The sequence below is a fragment of the Palaemon carinicauda genome, chromosome 41, assembly GCF_036898095.1.
Source record: "Palaemon carinicauda isolate YSFRI2023 chromosome 41, ASM3689809v2, whole genome shotgun sequence".
In the NCBI taxonomy this organism is placed as follows: domain Eukaryota; kingdom Metazoa; phylum Arthropoda; class Malacostraca; order Decapoda; family Palaemonidae; genus Palaemon; species Palaemon carinicauda.
Window position 1 is genome coordinate 52,097,051 of NC_090765.1, and position 23,553 is coordinate 52,120,603.

Consider the following 23,553-nt stretch of genomic DNA (forward strand, 5'->3'; position numbering starts at 1 on the left):
TTCTTTTAAACTGGTTTATAGAGCGAGAGTCTGATATGACACGAGAGAAGTTCTCGGCTTGGGAGTTCATGCCTCTGCCCAGATAGACTTCTCAATTCTGGTACTCTCCCTGGCGCCTAGCCAGGAGACGCTCCAAGTTGTTTACAGGTCAACTTCTCAGCTGTTGTCGAGCCTTTGAAGTTTTGCTGTACTATTATGTCACGCATAACAAGGCTTTCAGGGATGGTAAACGGTTCCGCCTCAGTCGCTAACCCCGTCTGTTGCCACACCTGCTCCCGTAGACCCTAAATGGGCTTTGCTGCAAGACATGCAGTCCAAGCTTGCGTCCTTGATAGAGGACTTAAATGCGGAGAAGAACCTTCTGGCCAACAACCTTCCAACCGGTCGGTTGTGCGCCCTGTTGACGCTGAGGTAACCTACTCGCGTCTGCCAGTTGAGGTGGTTCCTCCACCGATGCGACCCAGTGTGGGTTGCCAGCCGCACGTTGACGTTAAGCGACACTCGGAGGTGGTTGTTGACGTTCAGGATGTTCAACAACCAGCAGAGGTGACTTGTTGTGACGCAGTGCGTCAACCTCAGCAACCCGGTAGGGTGTTGACTGCACAATCCAGACGGTCTAGACAGTTTCGGGTTGACGCTGTGCTTCCTCTCGCACCCATGGTTGTTGACAGTTCACAGACTGTGCAGCAGTTCCATGATATTGCGTCCGGCTCCGTCACGCATCCACCAGTGTGACCGGATTCAGCGAGTCAGACGTTGCCCACTCCGTTGCCGTTTCCTCATCAGTTTTGGATGAGGAACCCTCTGATGAGGACGTTGCTGAACAAGACGATCAGCCCCCAGCCCTGCTATCCATCCAGAAGATGCTGAAGAAGGAACGCTGCTCAGTCAGGCTGTGGATGAGTCTGGTAGGGACGCTGTCATCCGTGGATCAATTTGTGTCACTAGGAAGACTACACCTCCGTCCTCTTCTATACCATCTAGCTTTTCACTGGAAAAAGGACAAGACGCTAGAAGCGGTCTCGATCCCGGTTTCCGAAAAGATAAAGTCTTGTCTGACTTGGTGAAAGGACTATATCAACCTTAGAGAGGGTCTTCCCCTGACTGTTCAGACTCCCAACCACGTTCTCTTCTCGGACGCATCGGACGTAGGCTGGGGTGCGACATTAGACGGTCGGGAATGCTCGGGAATATGGAACTCGAGTCAAAGGACAATGCATTTCAACTGCAAGGAGCTACTGGCAGTACGTCTGGCCTGGAAAAGCTTCAGGTCTCTCCTTCAAGGCAAAGTGGCGGAGGTGAACTCGGACAACACCACGGCTTTGGCGTACATCTCCAAGCAAGGAGGGACCTACTCTCTGACGTTGTACGAGATCGCAAGGGACCTGCTCATCTGGTCAAAAGGTCTAGACATATCACTAGTAACGAGGTTCATCCAAGGCAACTTGAATGTCATGGCAGATTGTCTCAGTCGGAAGGGACAAATAATTCCAACATAATGGACCCTCCACAAGGATGTATGCAAGAGACTTTGGGCCACCTGGGGCCAGCCAACCATAGATCTCTTCGCAACCTCGATGACCAAGAGGCTCCCAATATTTTGCTCACCAATCCCGGACCCAGCAGTTCATATAGATGCCTTTCTCCTAGATTGGTCACATCTAGATCTATATGCATTCCCTCCGTTCAAGATTGTCAATAAGGTACTGCAGAAGTTCGCCTCTCACGAAGGGACAAGGTTGACGCTAGTTGCTTCCCTCTGGCCCGCGAGAGAATGGTTCACCGAGGTACTTCGATGGCTAGTAGACGTTCCCAGAACACTTCCCCTAAGGGTGGACCTTCTACGTCAGCCACACGTAAAGAAGGTACACCAAGGCCTCCACGCTCTTCGTCTGACTGCCTTCAGACTATCGAAAGACTCTCGAGAGCTAGAGGCTTTTCGAAGGAGGCAGCCAGAGCGATTGCTAGAGCAAGGAGAACATCCACCCTTAGAGTCTACCAATCGAAGTGGGAAATCTTCCGAAACTGGTGCAAGTCAGTATCCGTATCCTCGACCAGTACCTCTGTAACTTAAATAGCTGACTTCCTCTTATATCTGAGGAAAGAATGATCTCTTTCAGCTCCCACTATCAAGGGTTACAGAAGCATGTTGGCATCAGTCTTCCGTCACAGAGGCTTAGCTCTTTCCAACAATAAAGATCTACAGGACCTCCTTAAGTCTTTTGAGACCACGAAGGAGCGTCGTTTGGTTACACCTGGTTGGAATTTAGACGTGGTACTAAGATTCCTTATGTCAGACAGGTTCGAACCACTACAATCAGCCTCCCTGAAAGATCTCACCTTAAAGACTCTTTTCCTGGTATGCTTAGCCACAGCTAAAAGAGTCAGTGAGATTCATGCCTTCAGCAAGAACATCGGATTCTCATCCGAAACGGCTACATGTTCTACAACTTGGTTTTCTAGCCAAAAACGAGCTGCCTTCTCGGCCTTGGCCAATATCGTTCGATATTCCAAACTTATCGTATGGTTGGAAATGAACTAGAAAGAGTCTTATGCCCTGTAAGAGCTCTTAAGTTCTATTTAAAACGAACTAAACCTTTACGAGGCCCGTCTGAAGCTTTATGGTGTTCAGTTAAGGAACCATCTTTGCCTATGTCAAAGAATGCTTTATCCTATTTTATCAGACTGTTAATACGAGAAGCTCATTCCCATCTGAATGAGGAAGACCAAGCTTTGCTGAAGGTAAGGACACACGAAGTTAGAGCTGTCGCAACTTCCGTGGCCTTTAAACAAAATAGATCTCTGCAAAGTATAATCGACGCAACCTATTGGAAAAGCAAGTCAGTGTTCGCGTCTTTTTATCTTAAGAATGTCCAGTCTCTTTACGAGAACTGCTACACTCTGGGACCATTCGTAGCAACGAGTGCAGTAGTGGGTGAGGGCTCAACCACTACAATTCCCTAATTCCATAACCTCTTTAAACTTTCTCTTGAAATGTTTTATTATTGTTTTTGGGTTGTCCGGAAGGCTAAGAAGCCTTTCGCATCCTACTTGATTTGGCGGGTGGTCAAAGTCATTTCTTGAGAAGCGCCTAGATTAGAGGTTTTGATGAGGTCCTGTTGTATGGGTTGCAACCCTTGATACTTCAGCTCCTAGGGGTCGCTCAGCATCCTAAGAGGATCGCGAGGCTCCGTAAGGAAGACGTACTTAAAAAGGCAGAGTAATTGTTCAAGTCGACTTCCTTACCAGGTACTTATTTATTTTAAGTTTGTTATTTTGATAACTGCTAAAATAAAATAAAAAATCCTTAGCTCATAATAATGTAAACATTTATTGCTGGTCTCTACCCACCCCCCTGGGTGTGAATCAGCTTATATAATCATCGGCTAAGTTAAATATTGAAAAATTTTATTTTTATAATAAAATAAATTTTTGAATATACTTACCCGGTGATTATATATTAAAGGACCCTCCCTTCCTCCCCAATAGAGACGCAGTGGACCGAGGAGAAAATTGAGTTCTTTGTTTACATTGAGTACTGAGTACCTGCACGACAGATGGCGCTGTTGAAGTACACCCCCTACCTGCATAGCGATCGCTGGCGGATTTTTAACGTAGAGTTTTCTGTCGAGCAACAGAGTTGCAGCTTATATAATCACCGGGTAAGTATATTCAAAAATTTATTTTATTATAGAAATAACATTTTAATGTTACTGGTCTTAAAATATTTTATTTTTCCTCGTTTCCTTTCCTCACCGGGCTATTTTCCCTGTTGGAGCCCCTGGGCTTATAGCATCCTGCTTTTCCAACTAGGGTTGTAGCTTAGCAAGTAATGATAATAATAGTATGGTTATTTGTGTTTTCATGTTAGAATTTAGGATTTCAATACTGTACAGTAATCATATTCACTTGTTGTCTCGAAATCAAAAGTGAGTGTAGATTTGTAAAGAAACTGATTAGTAAGACGCATATAGGGCACTTCACTCTTAGTTAGACATTTATTTTACTCTGTTGACAAGTTTAAACTTGAAACATTTAGTGATTATTGGGTATGTGATGAAATAAGTTTTATTTTAAGAATCAGTTTACTTGTGTAGGGACATCAGTATTATTATTATTATTGCTTGCTAAGCTACAACCCTAGTTGGAAAAGCAGGATGTTATAAGCCGAGGGGCCCCAACAGTGAAATTAGCCCAGTGAGGAAACGAAACTAGGAAAAATTAAATATTTTAAGAACAGTAACAAAATTAAAATAAATATTTCCTATATAGGCTATAAAAACTTCAACAAAACAAGAAGGGAAATTAGATAGAATAGTGTGCCGAAGTGTACTCTCAAGCAAGAATACTCCAACCCAAGACAGCGGAAGACCATGGGACAGAGGCTACCCAAGACTAGAGAACAATGGTTTGATTTTGAAGTGTCCTTCTTGAGGAGCTGCTTACCATAGCTAAAGAGTCTACCCATACCGAGAGGAAAGTAGCCACTGAACAATTACAGTGCAATAGTTAACCCCTTGGGTGACGAAGAATTGTTTGGTAATCTCAATGTTGTCAAGTGTATAAGGACAGAGGAGAAGGGGTAAAGAATAAGCCAGACTATTCGGTGTATTTGTCGGCTAAGGGAAAGTGAATGGTAACCAGAGAGAAGGATCCAATGAAGTACTGTCTTGCCATTCAAAGGACCCTCATAACTCTCTAGTGGTAGTATCTCAATTGGTGGCTGGTGGCCTCGCCAAGCTACTACCAGTACAAGACTTTATGTAGCACACTGTATCGTTTAGTTTTTGTTCAAAAGAAGTGAACGCAGGCAGACCAAGTCAAATTAGACTGGTGGGGATTAGGAAAAGAGAAAATATACAATCAATGTCAGTACGGTACGGTATGTTAATTGCCATTATGTATAACAAAACATTTTCTTAGACTAATATAAACAAGACTAGGGACAAGGAAGTGATATTCTTTACCAGTCCTTCATTGTATTTCTCTCCTATTTACAGTTTGTGAAAGTCGGATATGCGGGATGCAACTTTCCCGCGCACATATTTCCTTCCATGGTTGGGCGCCCCATCATCCGAGCAACAAACAAAATTGGAGATATTGAAGTGAAGGTATGAAGATGTTTTTCTATTTTTTAGACATGACTGTTACTGTGCTTTATTAAATGTTAAAGTTTGTTTTTATCTACAGGATGTTGACTGCTCTATATTGAGTTTCCTGTGTTATACAGCACAACATCAGAGAAGCTTTGAATTTGGAAAGTTTTATCATTTTGTAAAATATTAAAAGTTATAGATATTAGAATTTAGAAAAAGGAGAATTGAATCCATATATGATTGTTCTCTTCTTTCAGCAATTTCTTGTTAGGAAAGACCTTCAAATGTGTTTGATATGCATTATGCATTTAATTCAGTAAAGTGTTAGAAAGTTCATAAAGGAGTCGAGTTTGGAAATTTAATTATGCTAGTTAATAGAGAACTGACATTCACTGATGGAGAAGATGGGGTGTAGTTTTGAGCTTCAAGTAAATCTAAATTATGACTTGTTATAGCCTAGGAAATTGTATGATACATTATAAATTAAGAGGAATTTATTAATTTTGGTGAGGAAGATATTAAGATTCATTTAATTTTCTGAATGATTTTTATCATGAAATATTCCTTTTGATAATATATTAATGTGTTAATATTATCATCAGTTTTACCGAGTTGAAAATTATTGTTTACTGAGCTTGACTCTGCTAGTATGTCCTTGGTTCCTTCAACATATGATATACAGTATATAATATGTTTGAGATGAAATAAAAAATTTTGATACCTCTTATCTATAAAATAATGACAACAGCTTATTAAATAAGGATGATTTTTTCCCCAATAAATAGTCCCTCTAATTAAGAGCCCCTTTTCTTGAAAATGATTTTGTTTAATCAAATTGTAATATCACTTCAGTACTCATTCTACGCCTTTTCTAAAAACGAGCATATTTTCAGCGTATGATGCGGGAGTTTGTAGGGGTAAGCATTGATTGGAAACAGGGACAAGGTTGTGTATCAGTCCCAGTTTATTACTGAATGACCCTGAGTGTAATCCTAGTAATATTGAAGTAAACCTGTGCCTTGGATAACTAGATGAGGCACCTTTTAACCCTTTTACTCCCAAAGGACGTACTGGTACGTTTCACAAAAGCCATCCTTTTACCCCATGGACGACCAGTACGTCCTTGCAAAAAAATGCTATAGAATTTTTTTTTTCATATTTTTGATAATTTTTTTGAGAAAATTCAGGCATTTTCCAAGAGAATGAGACCAACCTGACCTCTCTATGACAAAAATTAAGGCTGTTAGAGCAATTTAAAAAAAAATATACTGCAAAATGTGCTGGGAAAAAAATAACCCCCTGGGGGTTAAGGGTTGGAAATTTCCAAATAGCCTGGGGGTAAAAGGGTTAACATTTTATTATCCGATTCTCACAGATTTAAATTTATTGTAGCCCCTCAGATAGGGACTTGAATTTGGAATAGGACAAATATATACCTGTACTATCTTTTTAGAAAGAATTTTTCTTTTTATTTTCCGTTGGAAGCAGCACTCTCCTTTTCAAGTGTGGTTGCCATGCCTAGTTATCCAATGGTTGTTGGTATAGTAATTCATAAAAAGAACCTCTTCATTGCCTTGGTAGCCTCTTGTTTTTAGAATGGGGTGTATTGCCTAAAGACTGAAATACCAGCATTTCTTCCGAATTTCTTAAATACACCACAGAGTTTTTACCCTTTTTGTGTTTTAAGTAAGAGTATTCGATGTACTGAATGGTTTTCTTGATGCCGTTTTGCCTTGATCTTATTTAGTGTTCTTATATTTGGAGGAGAAACATATGCCGTTAATTCCTTATAAAATCTTTAGTGTAAATTTAGTATGTACAATTTAAGTATTGTTGAAACTTATCTTGAATGTAATACGTTCCCATTTTCTCGCTGTAAATTGAACGTCGGTAATTATTAAAGGCGTTTTGGGTGGAATTCATTCAACCGCAACCCAGTTGGCTAATTCTCTAGATAAAAGTGCATGAATTACACTTTTAATCCCTGAATTTAATTTAGTTTTCCTGCTTAAGTAATTATTGGGAACATAGATAAACTGCAGTGAAGATTATTTCCTGCTGATTGTTGTTGTTTAGCTGTGAGTTTTAAATTGTAAAACACTGTTGAGGTGAATTTGTTATTCATGTTGTTATTGCCATTAAAAATAAAAACCTTTTTACTCAAGGTAGCTGTCATTTTCAAATGACTTGAATCGTGACATTCTTGTTGACCGTCAAAGCTTCGTGATGACAAAGTTTTTACTCTTCATTTAAAGTCTATTTACTATTTAGTACTGTATCTTGAATTTTAGTTCTAAAGTGATGGAAGACAGTTGTAAGTGAATACTGATTTGAATTAATAACATGTTTTGGACTTAGCGTTTATTGCAATGAAGACACAATTTGGTTTTGGACTTGGCGTTAATTCCAACAAAGACTCAATTTGGTTTTGGACTTGGCGTTAATTTCAATGAAGACTTAATTTGGCTTTGAACTTGGCGTTAATTCCAACGAAAACTCAATTTTGAAATACGGTGTATTCATTGCATTATGATTACTTTGTCACCATATAGCAGATAATGTGATAAAATATGAAATAAACTTTATTTAATAGTGGTTATTATGTGATATAATTCACGGCTAGGTGATGTTTTTATATTTAGAATATTATAAATCTATGTATAACTGTTCATAAATCTTTTTGGTTTATTTTTTCCATATTGATTTATAGATTTGTATAGTAATTGGATAAGTTATCTTTATGGTAAGAGATAATATGAATGTATTCTTCAGTTGTATTTTAATTCGGCAGTGGCCTGAAATCTTGTCATTGCTGTTGATGTGATGTTTATAAGTTGTTCCGTAACCGAAATACAAACCACGCTATTTACAAAGGGTTATTACTTTTAGCGTAGCTGAAATGGCGAGCCATTAGAATTTAACGAGGGTGTATTACCCCCGCGCTAGTTAGCGGGGGGGTAGGGGAGTGGTAGCTAGCTACCCCTCCTCCCCCTCACACACAGGTGAATACTCACTTTCACTTTTGGCTCGGACTGTGACAGACGTCTCTGTCTTGGTCCTCGCTTGGCAGCCATTGTCTGTTTTGTCTTTACTTAATCGCTTACTTTTCTTTTACTCAATATATATGTAAACATGTTTTCATGTTTGTATATATATTTGAGTATAGAAATAAGTAAGTTTCCTTTTCAGATGTGTGTGTGTAGTGTACGATATCTACGTGGAGGCCTCGGCAGTTAGGCCACCACGGCCTAATTTTATGGGTTGCGATCGAGTTTGACTTCGGTCTTTCTCTCTCTCTCTCTCTTGAGGTCGTTCACCCTTTTACTATGTTTTTACTACGCCCTTGTAGCTTCCTTCCCGTGTGGGTGGGGTTGCTACGCCGTACATTTTGTCTCAATTAGTTTATGAATCTAATTGTAGTTGTTAATTTTTCAGCTTGTAGAACGATTCCTTTCGGGGTTTTCGTTTTTTTCTTTAGTGTTCATTCATTTTTAAATTACATAATTACATAGTTACATAATTATAATTGTTATAATTCTGTTTTGGTTACAGCTCTCCTTCCGCGAGTGTAAGTGGTTGTGAGGGCACGTGCCTGTTGTGTAATTCTTGTTCCTTTTCCTCGGGATTCCTCTTCGGAGCCTTCCCGGGGGAATGAATGTGTACTAATATTATTTGTTTTATTTTTTTACAGTTACCGATCTAGTTCGTTTCTGTAATATAGCAACGGTGTGAGCTGTCTGGTTGAGTCCTGGGGATTCGGCTGTTGCTGCCTCCCTCCTTGTATTGTCGTCAGGGGCGTGTCTCCTTCTACTGGTAGTACTCCCGTGTCGACGGACAGCTCTCCAGTTCATTTTAGAACAGTCAGGAGGCTTGCCTCCTTGGGCGGATAACTTTCCTTCCGAGGGAAGTTTTTTCCTGTCCAGGCTTGAGCTTTTCCTCTTTTGGGGGGTTCTTCTCTTGCCTTTTTTTCGTGCGACTATGCTCTTGGTGCTGAGCGGTCGCACCTGCAGTTTCGCTCAAGGGGCTGGGCAACTGCAGGAGCTCCTCTTCGGAGGATTGCCCCTTTTAGGTCACTGGCTGACCAGTCTCTTCCACGAAGTGTTTCTCTTTCGTTCGCGAGAGAGTACACTCATAGAGACTCCTCTTCGGAGGTTTCTTCTGTTGCTGTTGCTGTTGGCCTCCCTCGCCGTAAGGCCCTCCGTCCGCCTCGTCGTAAGGGCCTCTCATCTCCCTATAAGGGTGCTTGAGGCGCCTTTTTGAATCTCCGTTTGCAGCCTACAACTTCTTTTTCTCGATCTTCCGTCTTGGTGCAGATGGACAGCAGTCTAATCCCGTCTTCCGACGGGCAACGGTCTTCCTGACGGACAACGGTCTTCCCGACGGACAGCGGTCTTCCGACGGACATCAGTCTCCCGGCGGACAACGATCCCTTCGGGGCAAAGGGTTGCCCCCACGGGGGTTCTTCCCTTGCGTGTCAGGGTTTCCCTGCGCGCCCTTCTGTTCGTCAGCGCTCTCCTGTTCGTCAGCGCTTTCAAGATGATCTTCCCTGCGGTTCCTGTTACGTGCCCTGTGCGCCCACGTTCGCCCTCGCGATCTAGAACTTCGGTTCAGGTCGGGGTCAAGGACTCTTCTTTGCGCAGGCTTCCACGCGTAGCCTTCTGCTCGGCAGCGATCATCAGCTCGTCAGCGATCATCAGCTCGTCAGCGATCGTCAGCTCGCCAGCGATCGTCAGCTCGTCAGCGATCATCAGCTCGCCAGCGATCTCCGGATCGCCTACGTGTGTTACAGCTGGCACGCCAACGTTCTCCAACACTTCTGGAGGAACATGGTTCGCCAGCTACTAGCTCAACTGCGGATGCTGATCGCCATCGCGCGACCCTCAACTGCAGATGCTGATCGCCATCGCGCGACCCTCAACTGCGGATGCTGATCGCCATCGCGCGACCCTCAACTGCAGATGCTGATCGCCATCGCGCGACCCTCAACTGCGGATGCTGATCGCCATCGCGCGACCCTCAACTGCGGATGCTGATCGCCATCGCACGACCCTCAACTGCAGATGCTGATCGCCATCGCGCTACCCTCAACTGCGGATGCTGATCGCCATCGCGCGACCCTCAACTGCGGATGCTGATCGCCATCGCGCGACCCTCAACTGCGGATGCTGATCGCCATCGCGCGACCCTCAACTGCGGATGCTGATCGCCATCGCGCGACCCTCAACTGCGGATGCTGATCGCCATCGCATGCTGCTCGCCATCGCACAACCCTGAACGATTGCCCGCTTACGCATGCTGCTCCTCATCGCACAACCCTGAACGATCGCCCTCTTGCGGATGCTGATCACCATCGCACCCTTTCACGCGATCATTCACCTGCGCATGCTGCTCGCCATCGCACAACCCTGAACGATTGCCCGCTTACGCATGCTGCTCCTCATCGCACAACCCTGAACGATCGCCCTCTTGCAGATGCTGATCACCATCGCACCCTTTCACGCGATCATTCACCTGCGCATGCTGCTCGCCATCGCACAACCCTGAACGATTGCCCGCTTACGCATGCTGCTCCTCATCGCACCACCCTGAACGATCGCCCTCCTGCAGATGCTGATCACCATCGCACCCTTTCCGCGATCATTCACCTGCGCATGCTGCTCGCCATCGCACAACCCTGCACGATTGCCCGCTTACGCATGCTGCTCCTCATCGCACAACCCTGAACGATCGCCCTCTTGCGGATGCTGATCACCATCGCACCCTATCACGCGATCATTCACCTACACATGCTGCTCGCCATCGCTTACCGCCAGCGATCTTCTTCACCTACGCGGCAGCACGATCCCTCGCCGTCACGCCCATTCGCCTGCGCGCCCGCGCGATCGCTCGCCTGCGCGCCCGCGCGATCGCTCGCCTGCGCGCCCGCGCGATCGCTCGCCTGCGCGCCCGCACGATCGCTTGCCCGCGCGATCGCTCGCCTGCGCGCCCTCGCGACCGCTCGCCTGCGCGCCCGCGCGACCACTCGCCTGTGCGCCCGCGCGACCATTCGCCTTTGCGCGACCGTTCGCCCTCGCGCGACCATAGTTCGCGGCGAATTCCACAGCCGGTGGTAGCAGCAGGGACGCGTGCTCCTAGGCGGCACTCGGGATCACCTCCATCCAAGCACAGGTTGGTAGTGCAGGACGAAGACAGGTCAGTACAGCATTCTTCCCACCTTCTTTTCAGGCAGGAACCGTCGTGTCCTCTCCAAAGGATCGCCCGATCCCTTTCACCTTAGCGAGGATTTTGGACTCTGTGTCCTTGGAGCAGCAGACATGGTTTGATCCGCTGGCACGGGCGTTAATGAGGGTTATGAAACCAGCACTCACCGGCCAGGGTAACAAACCAGCGGCTGTCTCTCCTACGCTGAAGAGAAAGAGAGGAGTGGACTTCGTGGTGACTTCCCCCAGGGCGAAGTTGGTTCCCAAGAGGTCGGTCTCGAGGGTCCCCTCTCCTGCACGAGTACTCTCTCCTTCTCCCGCCCTGGAAGGATTTTTGGCGGGGGGGCTTTCCGTTGAAGATTTCTCCATCGGACAAGGGGTGACTGCTTACCTCTTCCTCTGGGAGCTTACCAGGTTCTTTCCCTCCTCGGTTACGGCCCGAGGTTTGGTTCAAGGAAGCTACAGGAAGATCAAGGGTACTTTCCTCCTCTCGAGCTCAGGCACCTTGGCCTTTCGTCGTTAAGTATCTACTTGCGGACAAGCTCGATGTTGTACCATCTGGACGCACTGACTGAAGGCTTCCTTCGGGTGTCTCATCTGTGGAGGTCAACGACCTCAGACACCCTTCCATCCTTGAGAAGAGTTTTGTCTTTGCCCAAGGACAGAGACTTAAACATCTGCTGTGCGGAGTAAATCGACTTCCGGTTTCACTCCTCCAAGGCGCTTTCTTCCAGACTCTGCAGGGCTCCAGCTCCCTTTTCTTTCAACCACGTCGGCCTAAGTTATCGGCTACGACAACTGGGACAAGGTGTCCAATTGCAGTTTCCTCCTGTCAGGAACAGATGGCACGGGAGACTCCCCCGGGGGGGCATAGTCCTAAAAGGAGTTCACGAACTCTAGGATTGCAGGTTTTTTCGCTGGGAGGATGCTTAAGGTTACTCATCCGAATGACAGCTTCCCGATGCCCATTCCCGCACAATCTCTGTGAGTAGCCAAGGATATCGCGCCTGCCGTCTCTGTCAGCGAATTCAGTGTCTCTGAACCTCTATGCCATAGCATCAGCAGAGTTGCCCGGTTGGGCAGAATGATCCATACCTTAGGCGAAGGTCTTCCTTAGGATCATCGACGGCTTCACCCCCGGTCCCCTCAGTCGATCCTTTCTTGTAAGGAAGGATCTGAGAGGGGATGTCCATAGTCGACCTCTCAGCCCTGATCAAGTTTGTCAAACAAACTTTGGCCAGCGTAGACCAGCAGAATCGATCAGACTGGTAACGAGGCGACAGGACTCCTTTAACCCTGGATCGGAAGGACGGGTACTTTCAGTTTCCATTCCATCCATCTTCCAGGGTGCTCGTCGAATTCAGCCTAAACTGCAAGTATTCCTGCTTATGATGCAGTGTGGCTATCCCGCCGTGGCATAGCAGGTTTGTTTCCCCAGAGAACTCTCCCTACCTTCCTCTTGGCCGCTCAGGTGCAGACTTCCGCCTCCTCTGCTGTTTGGAGGGCTGGTCAACTCCGGTAGGCTCGGGTTTCGACCTTCTTCAGCGCCGGGAAAAGCTTCCGAATGCTGACCATGAGTGTGGGCTCATGGTATTTTGCTTGGAGCCTTCTCTTCCTCTGCCTCAACATCTGGAGTATCTGGCCATGATATTGAGTCAACCGCCTTACCACGTTGGAAACCCCGCTTCTCGTCCGTCCAGCGAGGTTAAGCAACGTCGGTACTTGGATGGGTGACCACCTGGGGACGCCAGATTCTGTTACCACATCCTCCGAGCCTTCCTTTCGGTTGACTGTGGCAAGACTGAGGAGAGTCGCAGTACCTGTTCTCAGTCAAGCAGAGTTTTCAGCCCTACCTTGGAACGTTTCCTAGTTCTTCTTTCCTCATTGACCCGTTTATAGTCCGAACGGTCGCCTCAGGATAATTTCCATGTGGGGCGATTCAAGTTCCGGTGGCTTCAGGCAATGTTTAACCGGACTCCCTGGCCCTATGGGACCAGCGGAACTATTAAACCTGCAATGGGTGTTGACCTATGGAGCCTCTTGATGGTAGTGGATATTCTCGTCCTTTCCCCACATTCTTGATGCGGTTCTCGGACTCGTCAAAGGAAAGGGGGGGGGGGGGGGGGCATGTTCCGGTCCAGGCCTATGGTCAAGACCTGAAGGATACCTCTCCATCATCCAGGCAGGCTTAAGGGCCTTAGTCTGGCCCCTCTTCAGATCCTACCGCTCCTGCCAAGTCGCCCCGTTGCGTGTCGACTTCATGCTAACCAGCAGGGGACGCATTTTCACACCTTCACATCTTGCAGTAGAGATACCGGGATGATTGAGATTCTCTCAATTCCACCATCGGCTCTCTCATTCCAGGCAGGGGAATGTTTCTCTCAGACTATCCGAGCAGAGCCTTATAGAGAGAGTGTACCTAAGGGTCTTTGACCTTGGGTAACCAGCAAGTGCTGGTCTGGGGGACCTGATCGCGACAGCTTGGAACCTCAAGCTTCCGCTAGTTTTCCCCCCAGTCTCAGACCCCGAGACTCTGGCAAGATGCATTCCGGTGATGGTGGGACAACTTCGACGCCTGCGTCTTCCCTCCTTTTTGTCTGCGGACAATGGGTCTCAACAAAACCAGGTTGTCTGTCAACCTTTCAATGGGAGAGCTCCACTGGGACTATGCGCAGAACGGTTTCTGGACCCTCTGCTTCCCCTGACGGAACTCCCGGGAGAGCTTCTCCCACGGCGCAGACTACTCAAGCAACCACACTGCGACATCTCTCCCGAACCGGGGCGTCGCTTCGGCTTCATGCCTGGAGACACTACGCTTCCTCCTCTAGAAGAGACAACCCGCTACAGTCGCGGTACGGAGGTCGCGTCATCTGCGATAGTCATCCACAGGGGTCTCCCAGGCAAAGTGAAGAGTCTAAGGTGGTTGGTGCCGTGGGAGATATACCTCTTCCCGTGAGGCCTCTTCTCCAGCAATAACGGTCTTATTGCCTTTCGGCGGGAGGAAACTCCTTTCCGCTCTTGGCAATGAAGCCTGTCGCTCAGCCTTTCCCTGACCTTCAGGCTTAAAGGAATAACTTTTTCCTGCCCGCTGGATCTATCCTCGCTCATGCGAAGCTACGATCGTCCCTGCCCTAGTCGGAGGAAGACCTCCAACTTGGAGCATGGCTCGGACTTTTAGTCCTTTAAGAGATCTTCTCAAGACCCTTTTACGACAGGCCTCGGATTGTATTCCGCCTTGGGTCTTCTGCTCACTCTGGCCACGGCCAGTGTGTAAGCAATCTTCTTGGTCTCTTACTACTCCCCCCCTTTCTAAGGAAGAGGGGAAGGCAACATTCAGGCTCGCTCCTGAGTTGTTGGCTAGACTCAGAATCTGAGGGTCCCGACCCTTCGGTCCGATTCATTCAAGATTTTGAGTCTCCATTCTGTGTCTGATGTCCCAAGACCTTCTCTTTCTTGCCAGTACAGGAATCGAGAGGTTAGCGCTGGGAACAGCTGCAGTTTGGCCTCAGTTGCAGCCGATTTGGGAACACAAGGAGGACATGGGGGGAGAGTCACCAGTATACCTCTTCAGCCCGGACTCAAGGACATTCATCTCGACCTGTCTTCAGACCCTCCCCCGTCACGTCGCCCTACAGCACGATGTTGGATACATCGCAACGTCCCTCGCCTTCGAGTAATACTACTCTGTGACGCAGGTGCTACAAGCTGGAGTCTGGAAGCGTCTGATGACCTTCGCAGCCCGCTTCCTGCAGGGCGTGACCCACAGGAGTCTCGATACGTTTTCTATCGCTCTGTGGTGGCTACACAACAGCTGGTCTAACCTCAGGCTCCTTTTTGGACAGGTAGCAGAAGGTTGAGGGCATTGTTATCAGGTTTTAGTCTGCATGAACGAAAGAAGTATGTCTGGCCCTTACTTCTTTCTTCATCATCCCCTCTACGGGGAAGCAGCATCCTGGTCTCTGCATAGCTGACCTCGAACCTCTGCAGGTAAACCATGCTTCCTTGTGTTCCGAGTATTGAGTCAATACTGTCGCGTCCCCCATACCCTGACGAGGTGGTATTGGGAACGTCCTAACCCAGAGTTCCTTCTGGAACTCCAGGTCAACTGCCTAGGACGGGTCACACTTCTTCCTTCACACACAAGCTTACGTAGGCCACATGGTTCCTTGCGGTGCAAGGAACTTGTGAGGTGCAGGGACTCCTTTTCTCGAGTGCGACTCACTCGGATTCTGAGTCCCCGGGTAAAGCCAAAGCCAGTATGGCTGGGGACTTTCCACCCTTCCTAAGGGATAAGTCACCCTTTGTAAATAGCGTGGTTTGTATTTCGGTTACGGAACAAATGACAAATTCGAAGATAATTTGTATTTTTCCTAACCATACAAACCTTAGCTATTTACACATATTTGCCCGCCAGCCCTGTCCCCCAAGACAAGTCCTACCTCTAAGTGAAAGTGAGTATTCACCTGTGTGTGAGGGGGAGGAGGGGTAGCTAGCTACCACTCCCCTACCCCCCCGCTAACTAGCGCGGGGGTAATACACCCTCGTTAAATTCTAATGGCTCGCCATTTCAGCTACGCTAAAAGTAATAACCCTTTGTAAATAGCTAAGGTTTGTATGGTTAGGAAAAATACAAATTATCTTCGAATTTGTCATTTTTGATTTTATTTTATATATTTGAACGGGAAAAATGCATATGAAAACATTCAATATTTGCAAATTATCTATTAATCTTTATAAAAGGACAACACACACACGATTTAAAAGCACTATTTTGAAGCATGATGTCCCAGAGTGTACCGTCTTTCATTAAATAACAGTGTTATGGCGTACACTGCAGTTGCTTTCGTACTAGGTTTGAAAGTGTTTCTCTCTCAAAGATGTTTTATAAGAATGTTAAGATTGGATAGATCAAAACTAACCTGTTTGCATTTGAATTTTTTATAGGAATTAATATTGTTTGGTCAGCCCTTTCTTCTTTGCTATAGATTTTATATCCAGTTCACTTCCATTGCTCTAAAATAATTCTTGAGACAGGTTTCACGGTGCACGTGTTGCCTTTTGCAACGAGATTTCTAACCCTTTTACCCCCAAAGGACGTACTGGTACGTTTCACAAAACTCATCCCTTTACCCCATGGATGTACCGGTACGTCCTTGCAAAAAACTGCTATTTAAATTTTTTTTGCATATTTTTGATAATTTTTTGAGAAATTTCAGGCATTTTCCAAGAGAATGAGACCAACCTGACCTCTCTATGATGAAAATTAAGGCTGTTAGAGCAATTTGAAAAAAATATGCTGGAAAATGTGCTTGAAAAAAAAAAACCCTGGTGGTTAAGGGTTGGAAATTTCCAAATAGCCTGGGGGTTAAAGAGTTAAGTAATGAAAGGAAGTTTAATCCTGTTTTTATGCATGACAAAGCCTCTCATTTTTGGTGCAGAATGCTCAGATGGAGTTTTATTAATTTTTTTAATTTTTTGCATGAAAAAGCAAATCTGGATTTAGTTTTTGAAATTATGATTACAAAAAGATAATTGTTCCGTAAACGAAATACAAACCACGCTATTTACAAAGGGTTACCTTTTAGCGCAGCTGAAATGGCGAGCCATTAGAATTTAACGAGGGTGTATTACCCCCGCGCTAGTTAGCGGGGGGGGGGGGGTAAGGGAGTGGTAGCTAGCTACCCCTCCTCCCCCTCACACACAGGTGAATACTTACTTTCACTTTTGGCTCGGACTGTGACAGACGTCTCTGTCTTGGTCCTCTCTTGGCAGCCATTGTTTGTTTTGTCTTTACTTAATCTCTTACTTTTCATTTACTCAATATATATGTAAACATGTTTTCATGATTGTATATATATTTGAGTATAGAAATTTGTAAGTTTCCTTTTCAGATTTGTGTGTGTAGTGTACAATATCTACACGGAGTCCTCGGCAGTTAGGCCACCACGGCGTGATTTTATGGGTGGCGATCGAGTTTGACTTATGTCTTTCTCTCTCTCTCTCTTGAGGTCGTTCACCCTTTTACTACGTGTTACTACGCCCTTGTAGCTTCCTTCCCGTGTGGGGGGGTTGCTACGCCGTACGTTTGTCTCAATTAGTTATGAATCTAATTGTAGTTGTTTTTTGTTTTTCAGCTTGTAGAACGATTCCTTTCGGGGTTTTCGTTCTTTCTTTAGTGTTCATTCATTTTTAAATTACATAATTACATAGTTACATAATTATAATTGTTATAATTCTGTTTTGGTTACAGCTCTCCTTCCGTGAGTGTAAGTGGTTGTGAGGGCACGTGCCTGTTGTGTAATTCTTGTTCCTTTCCCTCGGGATTCCTCTTCGGAGCCTTCCCGGGGGAATGAATGTGTACTAATATTATTTGTTTTATTTTTTTACAGTTACCGATCAAGTTCGGTTCTGTAATATGGCAACGGCGTGAGCTCTCTGGTTGAGTCCTGGGGATTCGGCTGTTGCTGCCTCCCCCCTTGTATTTTCATCAGGGGCGTGTCTCCTTCTACTGGAAGTACTCCCGTGACGACGGACAGCTCTCCAGTTCATTTTAGAACTCTCAGGAGGCTTGCCTCCTTGGGCGGGTAACTTTTCTTGCGAGGGAAGTTTTTCCTGTCCAGGCTTGAGTTTTTCTCCTTTTGGGGGGTTCTTCTCTTGCCTTTTTTTCGTGCGACTATGCTCTTGGTGCTGAGCGTTCGCACCTGCAGTTTCGCTCAAGGGGCTGGGCAACTGCAGGAGCTCCTCTTCGGAGGATTGCTCCTTTTAGGTCACTGGCTGACCAGTCTCTTCCACGAAGTGTTTCTCTTTCGTTCGCGAGAGATTACACTCATAGAGACTCCTCTTCGGAGGTTTCTTCTGTTGCTGTTGCTGTTGGCCTCCCTCGCCGTAAGGCCCACCGTCCGCCTCGTCGTAAGGGCCTCTCATCTCCCTATAAGGGTGCTAAGAGGTGCCTTTTTGGATCTCCGTTTGCAGCCTACAACTCCTTTTTCTCGATCTTCCGCCTTGGTGCAGATCGACAGCAGTCTTATCTTGTCTTCCGACGGGCAACGGTCTTCCCGACGGACAACGGTCTTCCCGACGGACAGCGGTCTTCCGACGGACATCAGTCTCCCGGCGGACAACGATCCCTTCGGGGCAAAGGGTTGCCCCCACGGGGGTTCTTCCCTTGCGTGTCAGGTTACCCTGCGCGCCCTTCTGCTGTGTTCTCTCCTGCTCCTGCTCAGTGTTAGCGCACAGGCGCTCTTCTGCTCATCAGCGCTCTCCTGTTCGTCAGCGCTTTCAAGATGATCATCCCTGCTGTTCCTGTTGGTTCCTGTTACGCACCCTGTGCGCCCACGTTCGCCCTCGCGATCTAGAACTTCGGTTCAGGTCGGGGTCAAGGACTCTTCTTCTATGCGCAGGCTTCCACGCGTAGCCTTCTGCTCGTCAGCGATCATCAGCTCGCCAGCGATCACCTGTCTCTCGGCGATCTCCGGATCGCCCGCGTGTGTTACAGCCGGCACGCCAACGTTCTCCAACACTTCTGAAGGAACATGGTTCGCCAGCTACTAGCTCACCTGCGCATGCTGATCGCCATCGCGCGACCCTCAACTGCGAATGCTGATCGCCATCGCGCGACCCTCAACTGCGGATGCTGATCGCCATCGCGCGACCCTCAGCTTCGGATGCTGATCGCCATCGCGCGACCCTCAACTGCGGATGCTGATCGCCATCGCGCGACCCTCAACTGCGGATGCTGATCGCCATCGCGCGACCCTCAACTGCAGATGCTGATCGCCATCGCGACCGCACACCAGCGGATGCTGATCACCATCGCTCGACCCTGCGCATGCTGATCACCATCGCGCGACCCTCAACTGCGGATGCTGTTCGCCATCGCGCGACCCTCAACTGCGGATGCTGTACGCCATCGCGCGACCCTCAACTGCGGATGCTAGGAAGATCAGGGGTACTTTCCTCCTCTCGAGCAGACGGCACCTTGGCCTTTCGTCGTTAAGTATCTAACTTGCGGACAAGCTCGATGTTGTACCATCTGGACGCGCTGACTGAGGGCTTCCTTCGGGTGTCGCATCTGTGGAGGTCGACGACCTCAGACACCCTTCCATCCTAGAGAAGAGTTTGTTTGTGCCCAAGGACAGAGACTTAGACAGCTGCTGTGCGGAGGAAATCGACTTCCGGTTTCACTCCTCCAAGGCGCTTTCTTCCAGACTCTGCAGGGCTCCAGCGCCCTTTTCTTTCAACCACGTCGGCCTAAGTTATCGACTACGACAACTGGGACAAGGTGTCCAATTGCAGTTTCCTCCTGTCAGGAACAGATGGCACGGGAGACTCCCCCGGGGGGGCATAGTCCTAAAAGGAGTTCACGAACTCTAGGATTGCTGGTTTTTCGCTGGGAGGATGCTTAAGGTTACTCATCCGAATGACAGCTTCCCGATGCCCATTCCCGCACAATCTCTGTGATTAGCCAAAGATATCGCGCCTGCCGTCTCTGTCAGCGAATTCAGTGTCTCTGAACCTCTATGCCATAGCGTCAGCAGAGTTGCCCGGTTGGGCAGAATGATCCATACCTTAGGCGAAGGTCTTCCTTAAGATCATCGACGGCTTCACCCCCGGCCCCCTCAGTCGATCCTTTCTTGTAAGGAAGGATTTGAGAGGGGATGTCCGTAGTCGACCTCTCAGCCCTGATCAAGTTTGTCGAACAAACTTCGGCCAGCGTAGACCAGCAGAATCGATCAGACTGGTAACGAGGCGACAGGACTCCTTAAACCCTGGATCGGAAGGACGGGTACTTTCAGTTTCCATTCCATCCATCTTCCAGGGTGCTCGTCGAATTCAGCCTAGACTGCAAGTATTCCTGCTTATGATGCAGTGTGGCTATCCCGCCGTGGCATGACAGGTTTGTTAACCCAGAGAACTCTCCCTGCCTTCCTCTTGGCCGCTCAGGTGCAGGCTTCCGCCTTCTCTGCTGTTTGGAGGGCTGGTCAACTCCGGTAGGCTCGGGTTCGACCTTCTTCAGCGCCAGGACAAGCTTCCGGATGCTTACCATGGCTCATGATATTTTGCTTGGAGCCTTCTCTTCCTCTGCCTCAACATCTGGAGTATCTGGCCATGATATTGAGTCAACGGCCTTACCACGTTGGAAACCCCGCTTCTCGTCCGTCCAACGAGGTTAAGCAACGTCGGTACTTGGATGGGTGACCACCTGGGGACGCCAGATTCTGTTACCACATCCTCCGAGCCTTCCTTTCGGTTGACTGTGGCAAGACTGAGGAGAGTCGCAGTACCTGTTCTCAGTCAAGCAGAGCTTTCAGCCCTACCTTGGAACGTTTCCTAGTTCTCCTTTCCTCATTGACCCGTCTATAGTCCGAACGGTCGCCTCAGGATAAGTTCCATGTGCGGCGATCCAAGTTCCGGTGGCTTCAGGCAATGTTTAACCGGACTCCCTGGCCCTATGGGACCAGCGGAACTATTAGACCTGCAGTGGTTGTTGACCTATGGAGCCTCTTGATGGTAGTGGATATTCCCGTCCTTTCCCCACATTCTTGATGCGGTTCTCGGTCTCGTCAAAGGAAAGGGGGGGGGCATGTTCCGGTCCAGGCCTATGGTCAAGACCTGAAGGATACCCCTCCATCATTCAGGCAGGCTTAGGGGCCTTAGTCTGGCCCCTCTACAGATCCTACAGCTCCTGCCGAGTCGCCCCGTGCGCGTCGACTTCATGATTCTGGCGTATTCTAACCAGCAGGGGACGCATTTTCACACCTTCACATCTTGCAGTAGAGATACCGGGATGATAGAGATTCTCTCAATACCACCATCGGCTCTCTCATTCCAGGCAGGGGAATGTTCTCTCAGACTATCCGAGCAGAGCCTCGTAGAGAGAGTGTACCTGGGTCTTTGACCTTGGGTAACCAGCAAGTACTGGTCTGGGGGACCTGATCGCGACAGCTTGGAACCTCAAGCTTCCGCTATTCTTCCCCCCAGTCTCAGACCCCGAGACTCTGGCAAGATGCATTCCGGTGATGGTGGGACAACTTCGACGCCTGCGTCTACCCTCCTTTTTGTCTGTGGACAATGGGTCTCAACAAGACCAGGTTGTCTGTCAACCTCTCAATGGGAGAGCTCCACTGGGACTATGCGCAGAACGGTTTCTGGACCCTCTGCTTCCCCTGACGGATCTCCCGGGAGAGCTTCTCCCACAGCGCAGACTACTCAAGCAACCACACTGCGACATCTCTCCCGAAGCGGGGCGTCGCTTCGGCTTCGTGCCTGGAGACACTACGCTTCCTCCTCAAGAAGAGACAACCCGCTACAGTCGCGGTACGGAGGTCGCGTCATCTGCGATAGTCATTCACAGGGGTCTCCCAGGCAAAGTGAAGAGTCTAAGGGGGTTGGTGCCGTGGGAGATATACCTCTTCCCTTGAGGCCTCTTCTCCAGCAATAACGGTCTTATTGCCTTTCGGCGGGAGGAAACTCCTTTCCGCTCTCGGCAATGAAGCCTGTCGCTCAGCCCTTCCCTGACCTTCAGGCTTAAAGGAATAACTTTTTCCTGCCCGCTGGATCTATCCTCGCTCATGCGAAGCTACGATCGTCCCTGCCCTAGTCGGAGGAAGACTTCCAACTTGGAGCATGGCTCGGACTTTTAGTCCTTTAAGAGATCTTTACAAGACCCTTTACGACAGGCCTCGGATTGTATTCCGCCTTGGGTCTCCTGCTCACTCTGGCCACGGCCAGTGTGTAAGCAATCTTCTTGGTCTCTTACGACTCCCCCCTTTCTAAGGAAGAGGGGAAGGCCACATTCAGGCTCGCTCCTGAGTTGTTGGCTAGACTCAGAATCTGGGGATCCCGGCCTTTCGGTCCGATTCATTCAAGATTTCGAGGGTCCATTCTGTATCTGATGTCCCAAGACCTTCTCTTTCTTGCCAGTAAAGGAATCGAGAAGTTAGCGCTGGGAACAGCTGCAGTTTGTCCTCAGTTGCAGCCGATTTGGGAGCACAAGGAGGACATAGGGGAGAGTCACCAGTATACCTCTTCAGCCCGGACTCAAGGACATTCATCTCGACCTGTCTCCAGACCCTCCCCCGTCACGTCGCCCTTCAGCACGATGTTGGATACATCGCAACGTCCCTCGCCTTCGAGTAATACTACTCTGTGACGCAGGTGCTACAAGCTGGAATCTGGAAGCGTCTAATGACCTTCGCAGCCCGCTTCCTGCAGGGCGTGACCCACAGGAGTCTCGATACGTTTTCTATCGCTCTGTGGTGGCTACACAACAGCTGGTCTAACCTCAGGCTCCTTTTTGGACAGGTAGCAGAAGGTTGAGGGCATTGTTATCAGGTTTTAGTCTGCATGAACGAAAGAAGTATGTCTGGCCCTTACTTCTTTCTTCATCATCCCCTCTATGGGGAAGCAGCATCCTGGTCTCTACATAGCTGACCTCGAACCTCTGCAGGTAAACCATGCTTCCTTGTGTTCCGAGTATTGAGTCAATACTGTCGCGTCCCCCATACCCTGACGAGGTGGTATTGGGAACGTCCTAACCCAGAGTTCCTTCTGGAACTCCAGGTCAACTGCTTAGGACGGGTCACACTTATTCCTTCACACACAAGCTTACGTAGGCCACATGGTTCCTTGCGGAGCAAGGAACTTAAGAGGTGCAGGGACTCCTTTTCTCGAGTGGGACTCACTCGGATTCTGAGTCCCCGGGTAAAGCCAAAGCCAGTATGGCTGGGGACTTTCCACCCTTCCTAAGGGGTAAGTCACCCTTTGTAAATAGCTTGGTTTGTATTTCGGTTACGGAACAAATGACAAATTCGAAGATAATTTGTATTTTTCCTAACCATACAAACCTTAGCTATTTACACATATTTGCCCACCAGCCCTGTCCCCCAAGACAAGTCGTACCTCTAAGTGAAAGTGAGTATTCACCTGTGTGTGAGAGGGAGGAGGGGTAGCTAGCTACCACTCCCCTACCCCCCCGCTAACTAGCGCGGGGGTAATACACCCTCGTTAAATTCTAATGGCTCGCCATTTCAGCTGCGCTAAAAGGTAACCCTTTGTAAATAGCTAAGGTTTGTATGGTTAGGAAAAATACAAATTATCTTCGAATTTGTCATATTTGGTTATCTTTTACTGGTAAAGGTGGGAATCTCATCACAAGAATGGTTTAAAATCAAGAACTGAGTGTATCTTTTTAGTAAATAATAATATTAAGAAAATTGAATTTGATATTTGAATATCCATGACAAAATTATTTGTGA

The 23,553-nt window shown here is 47.8% G+C and overlaps 1 protein-coding gene across 2 annotated transcripts in view; it reads left to right on the plus strand.

Annotated features, from left to right (window-relative positions):
- Arp2 (Actin-related protein 2) overlaps nt 1-23,553 on the plus strand; it is a 64,462-nt gene that overhangs the window by 3,722 nt on the left and 37,187 nt on the right. Inside the window, exons 2-3 of one of the 2 annotated variants that reach the window (XM_068364710.1) lie at nt 5,001-5,111; nt 5,990-6,013. In XM_068364710.1, coding sequence (XP_068220811.1) covers nt 5,001-5,111; nt 5,990-6,013 — 135 coding nt within the window. The remainder of the gene's footprint in view (nt 1-5,000; nt 5,112-5,989; nt 6,014-23,553) is intronic. The other variant, XM_068364711.1, reaches the window with a different exon arrangement.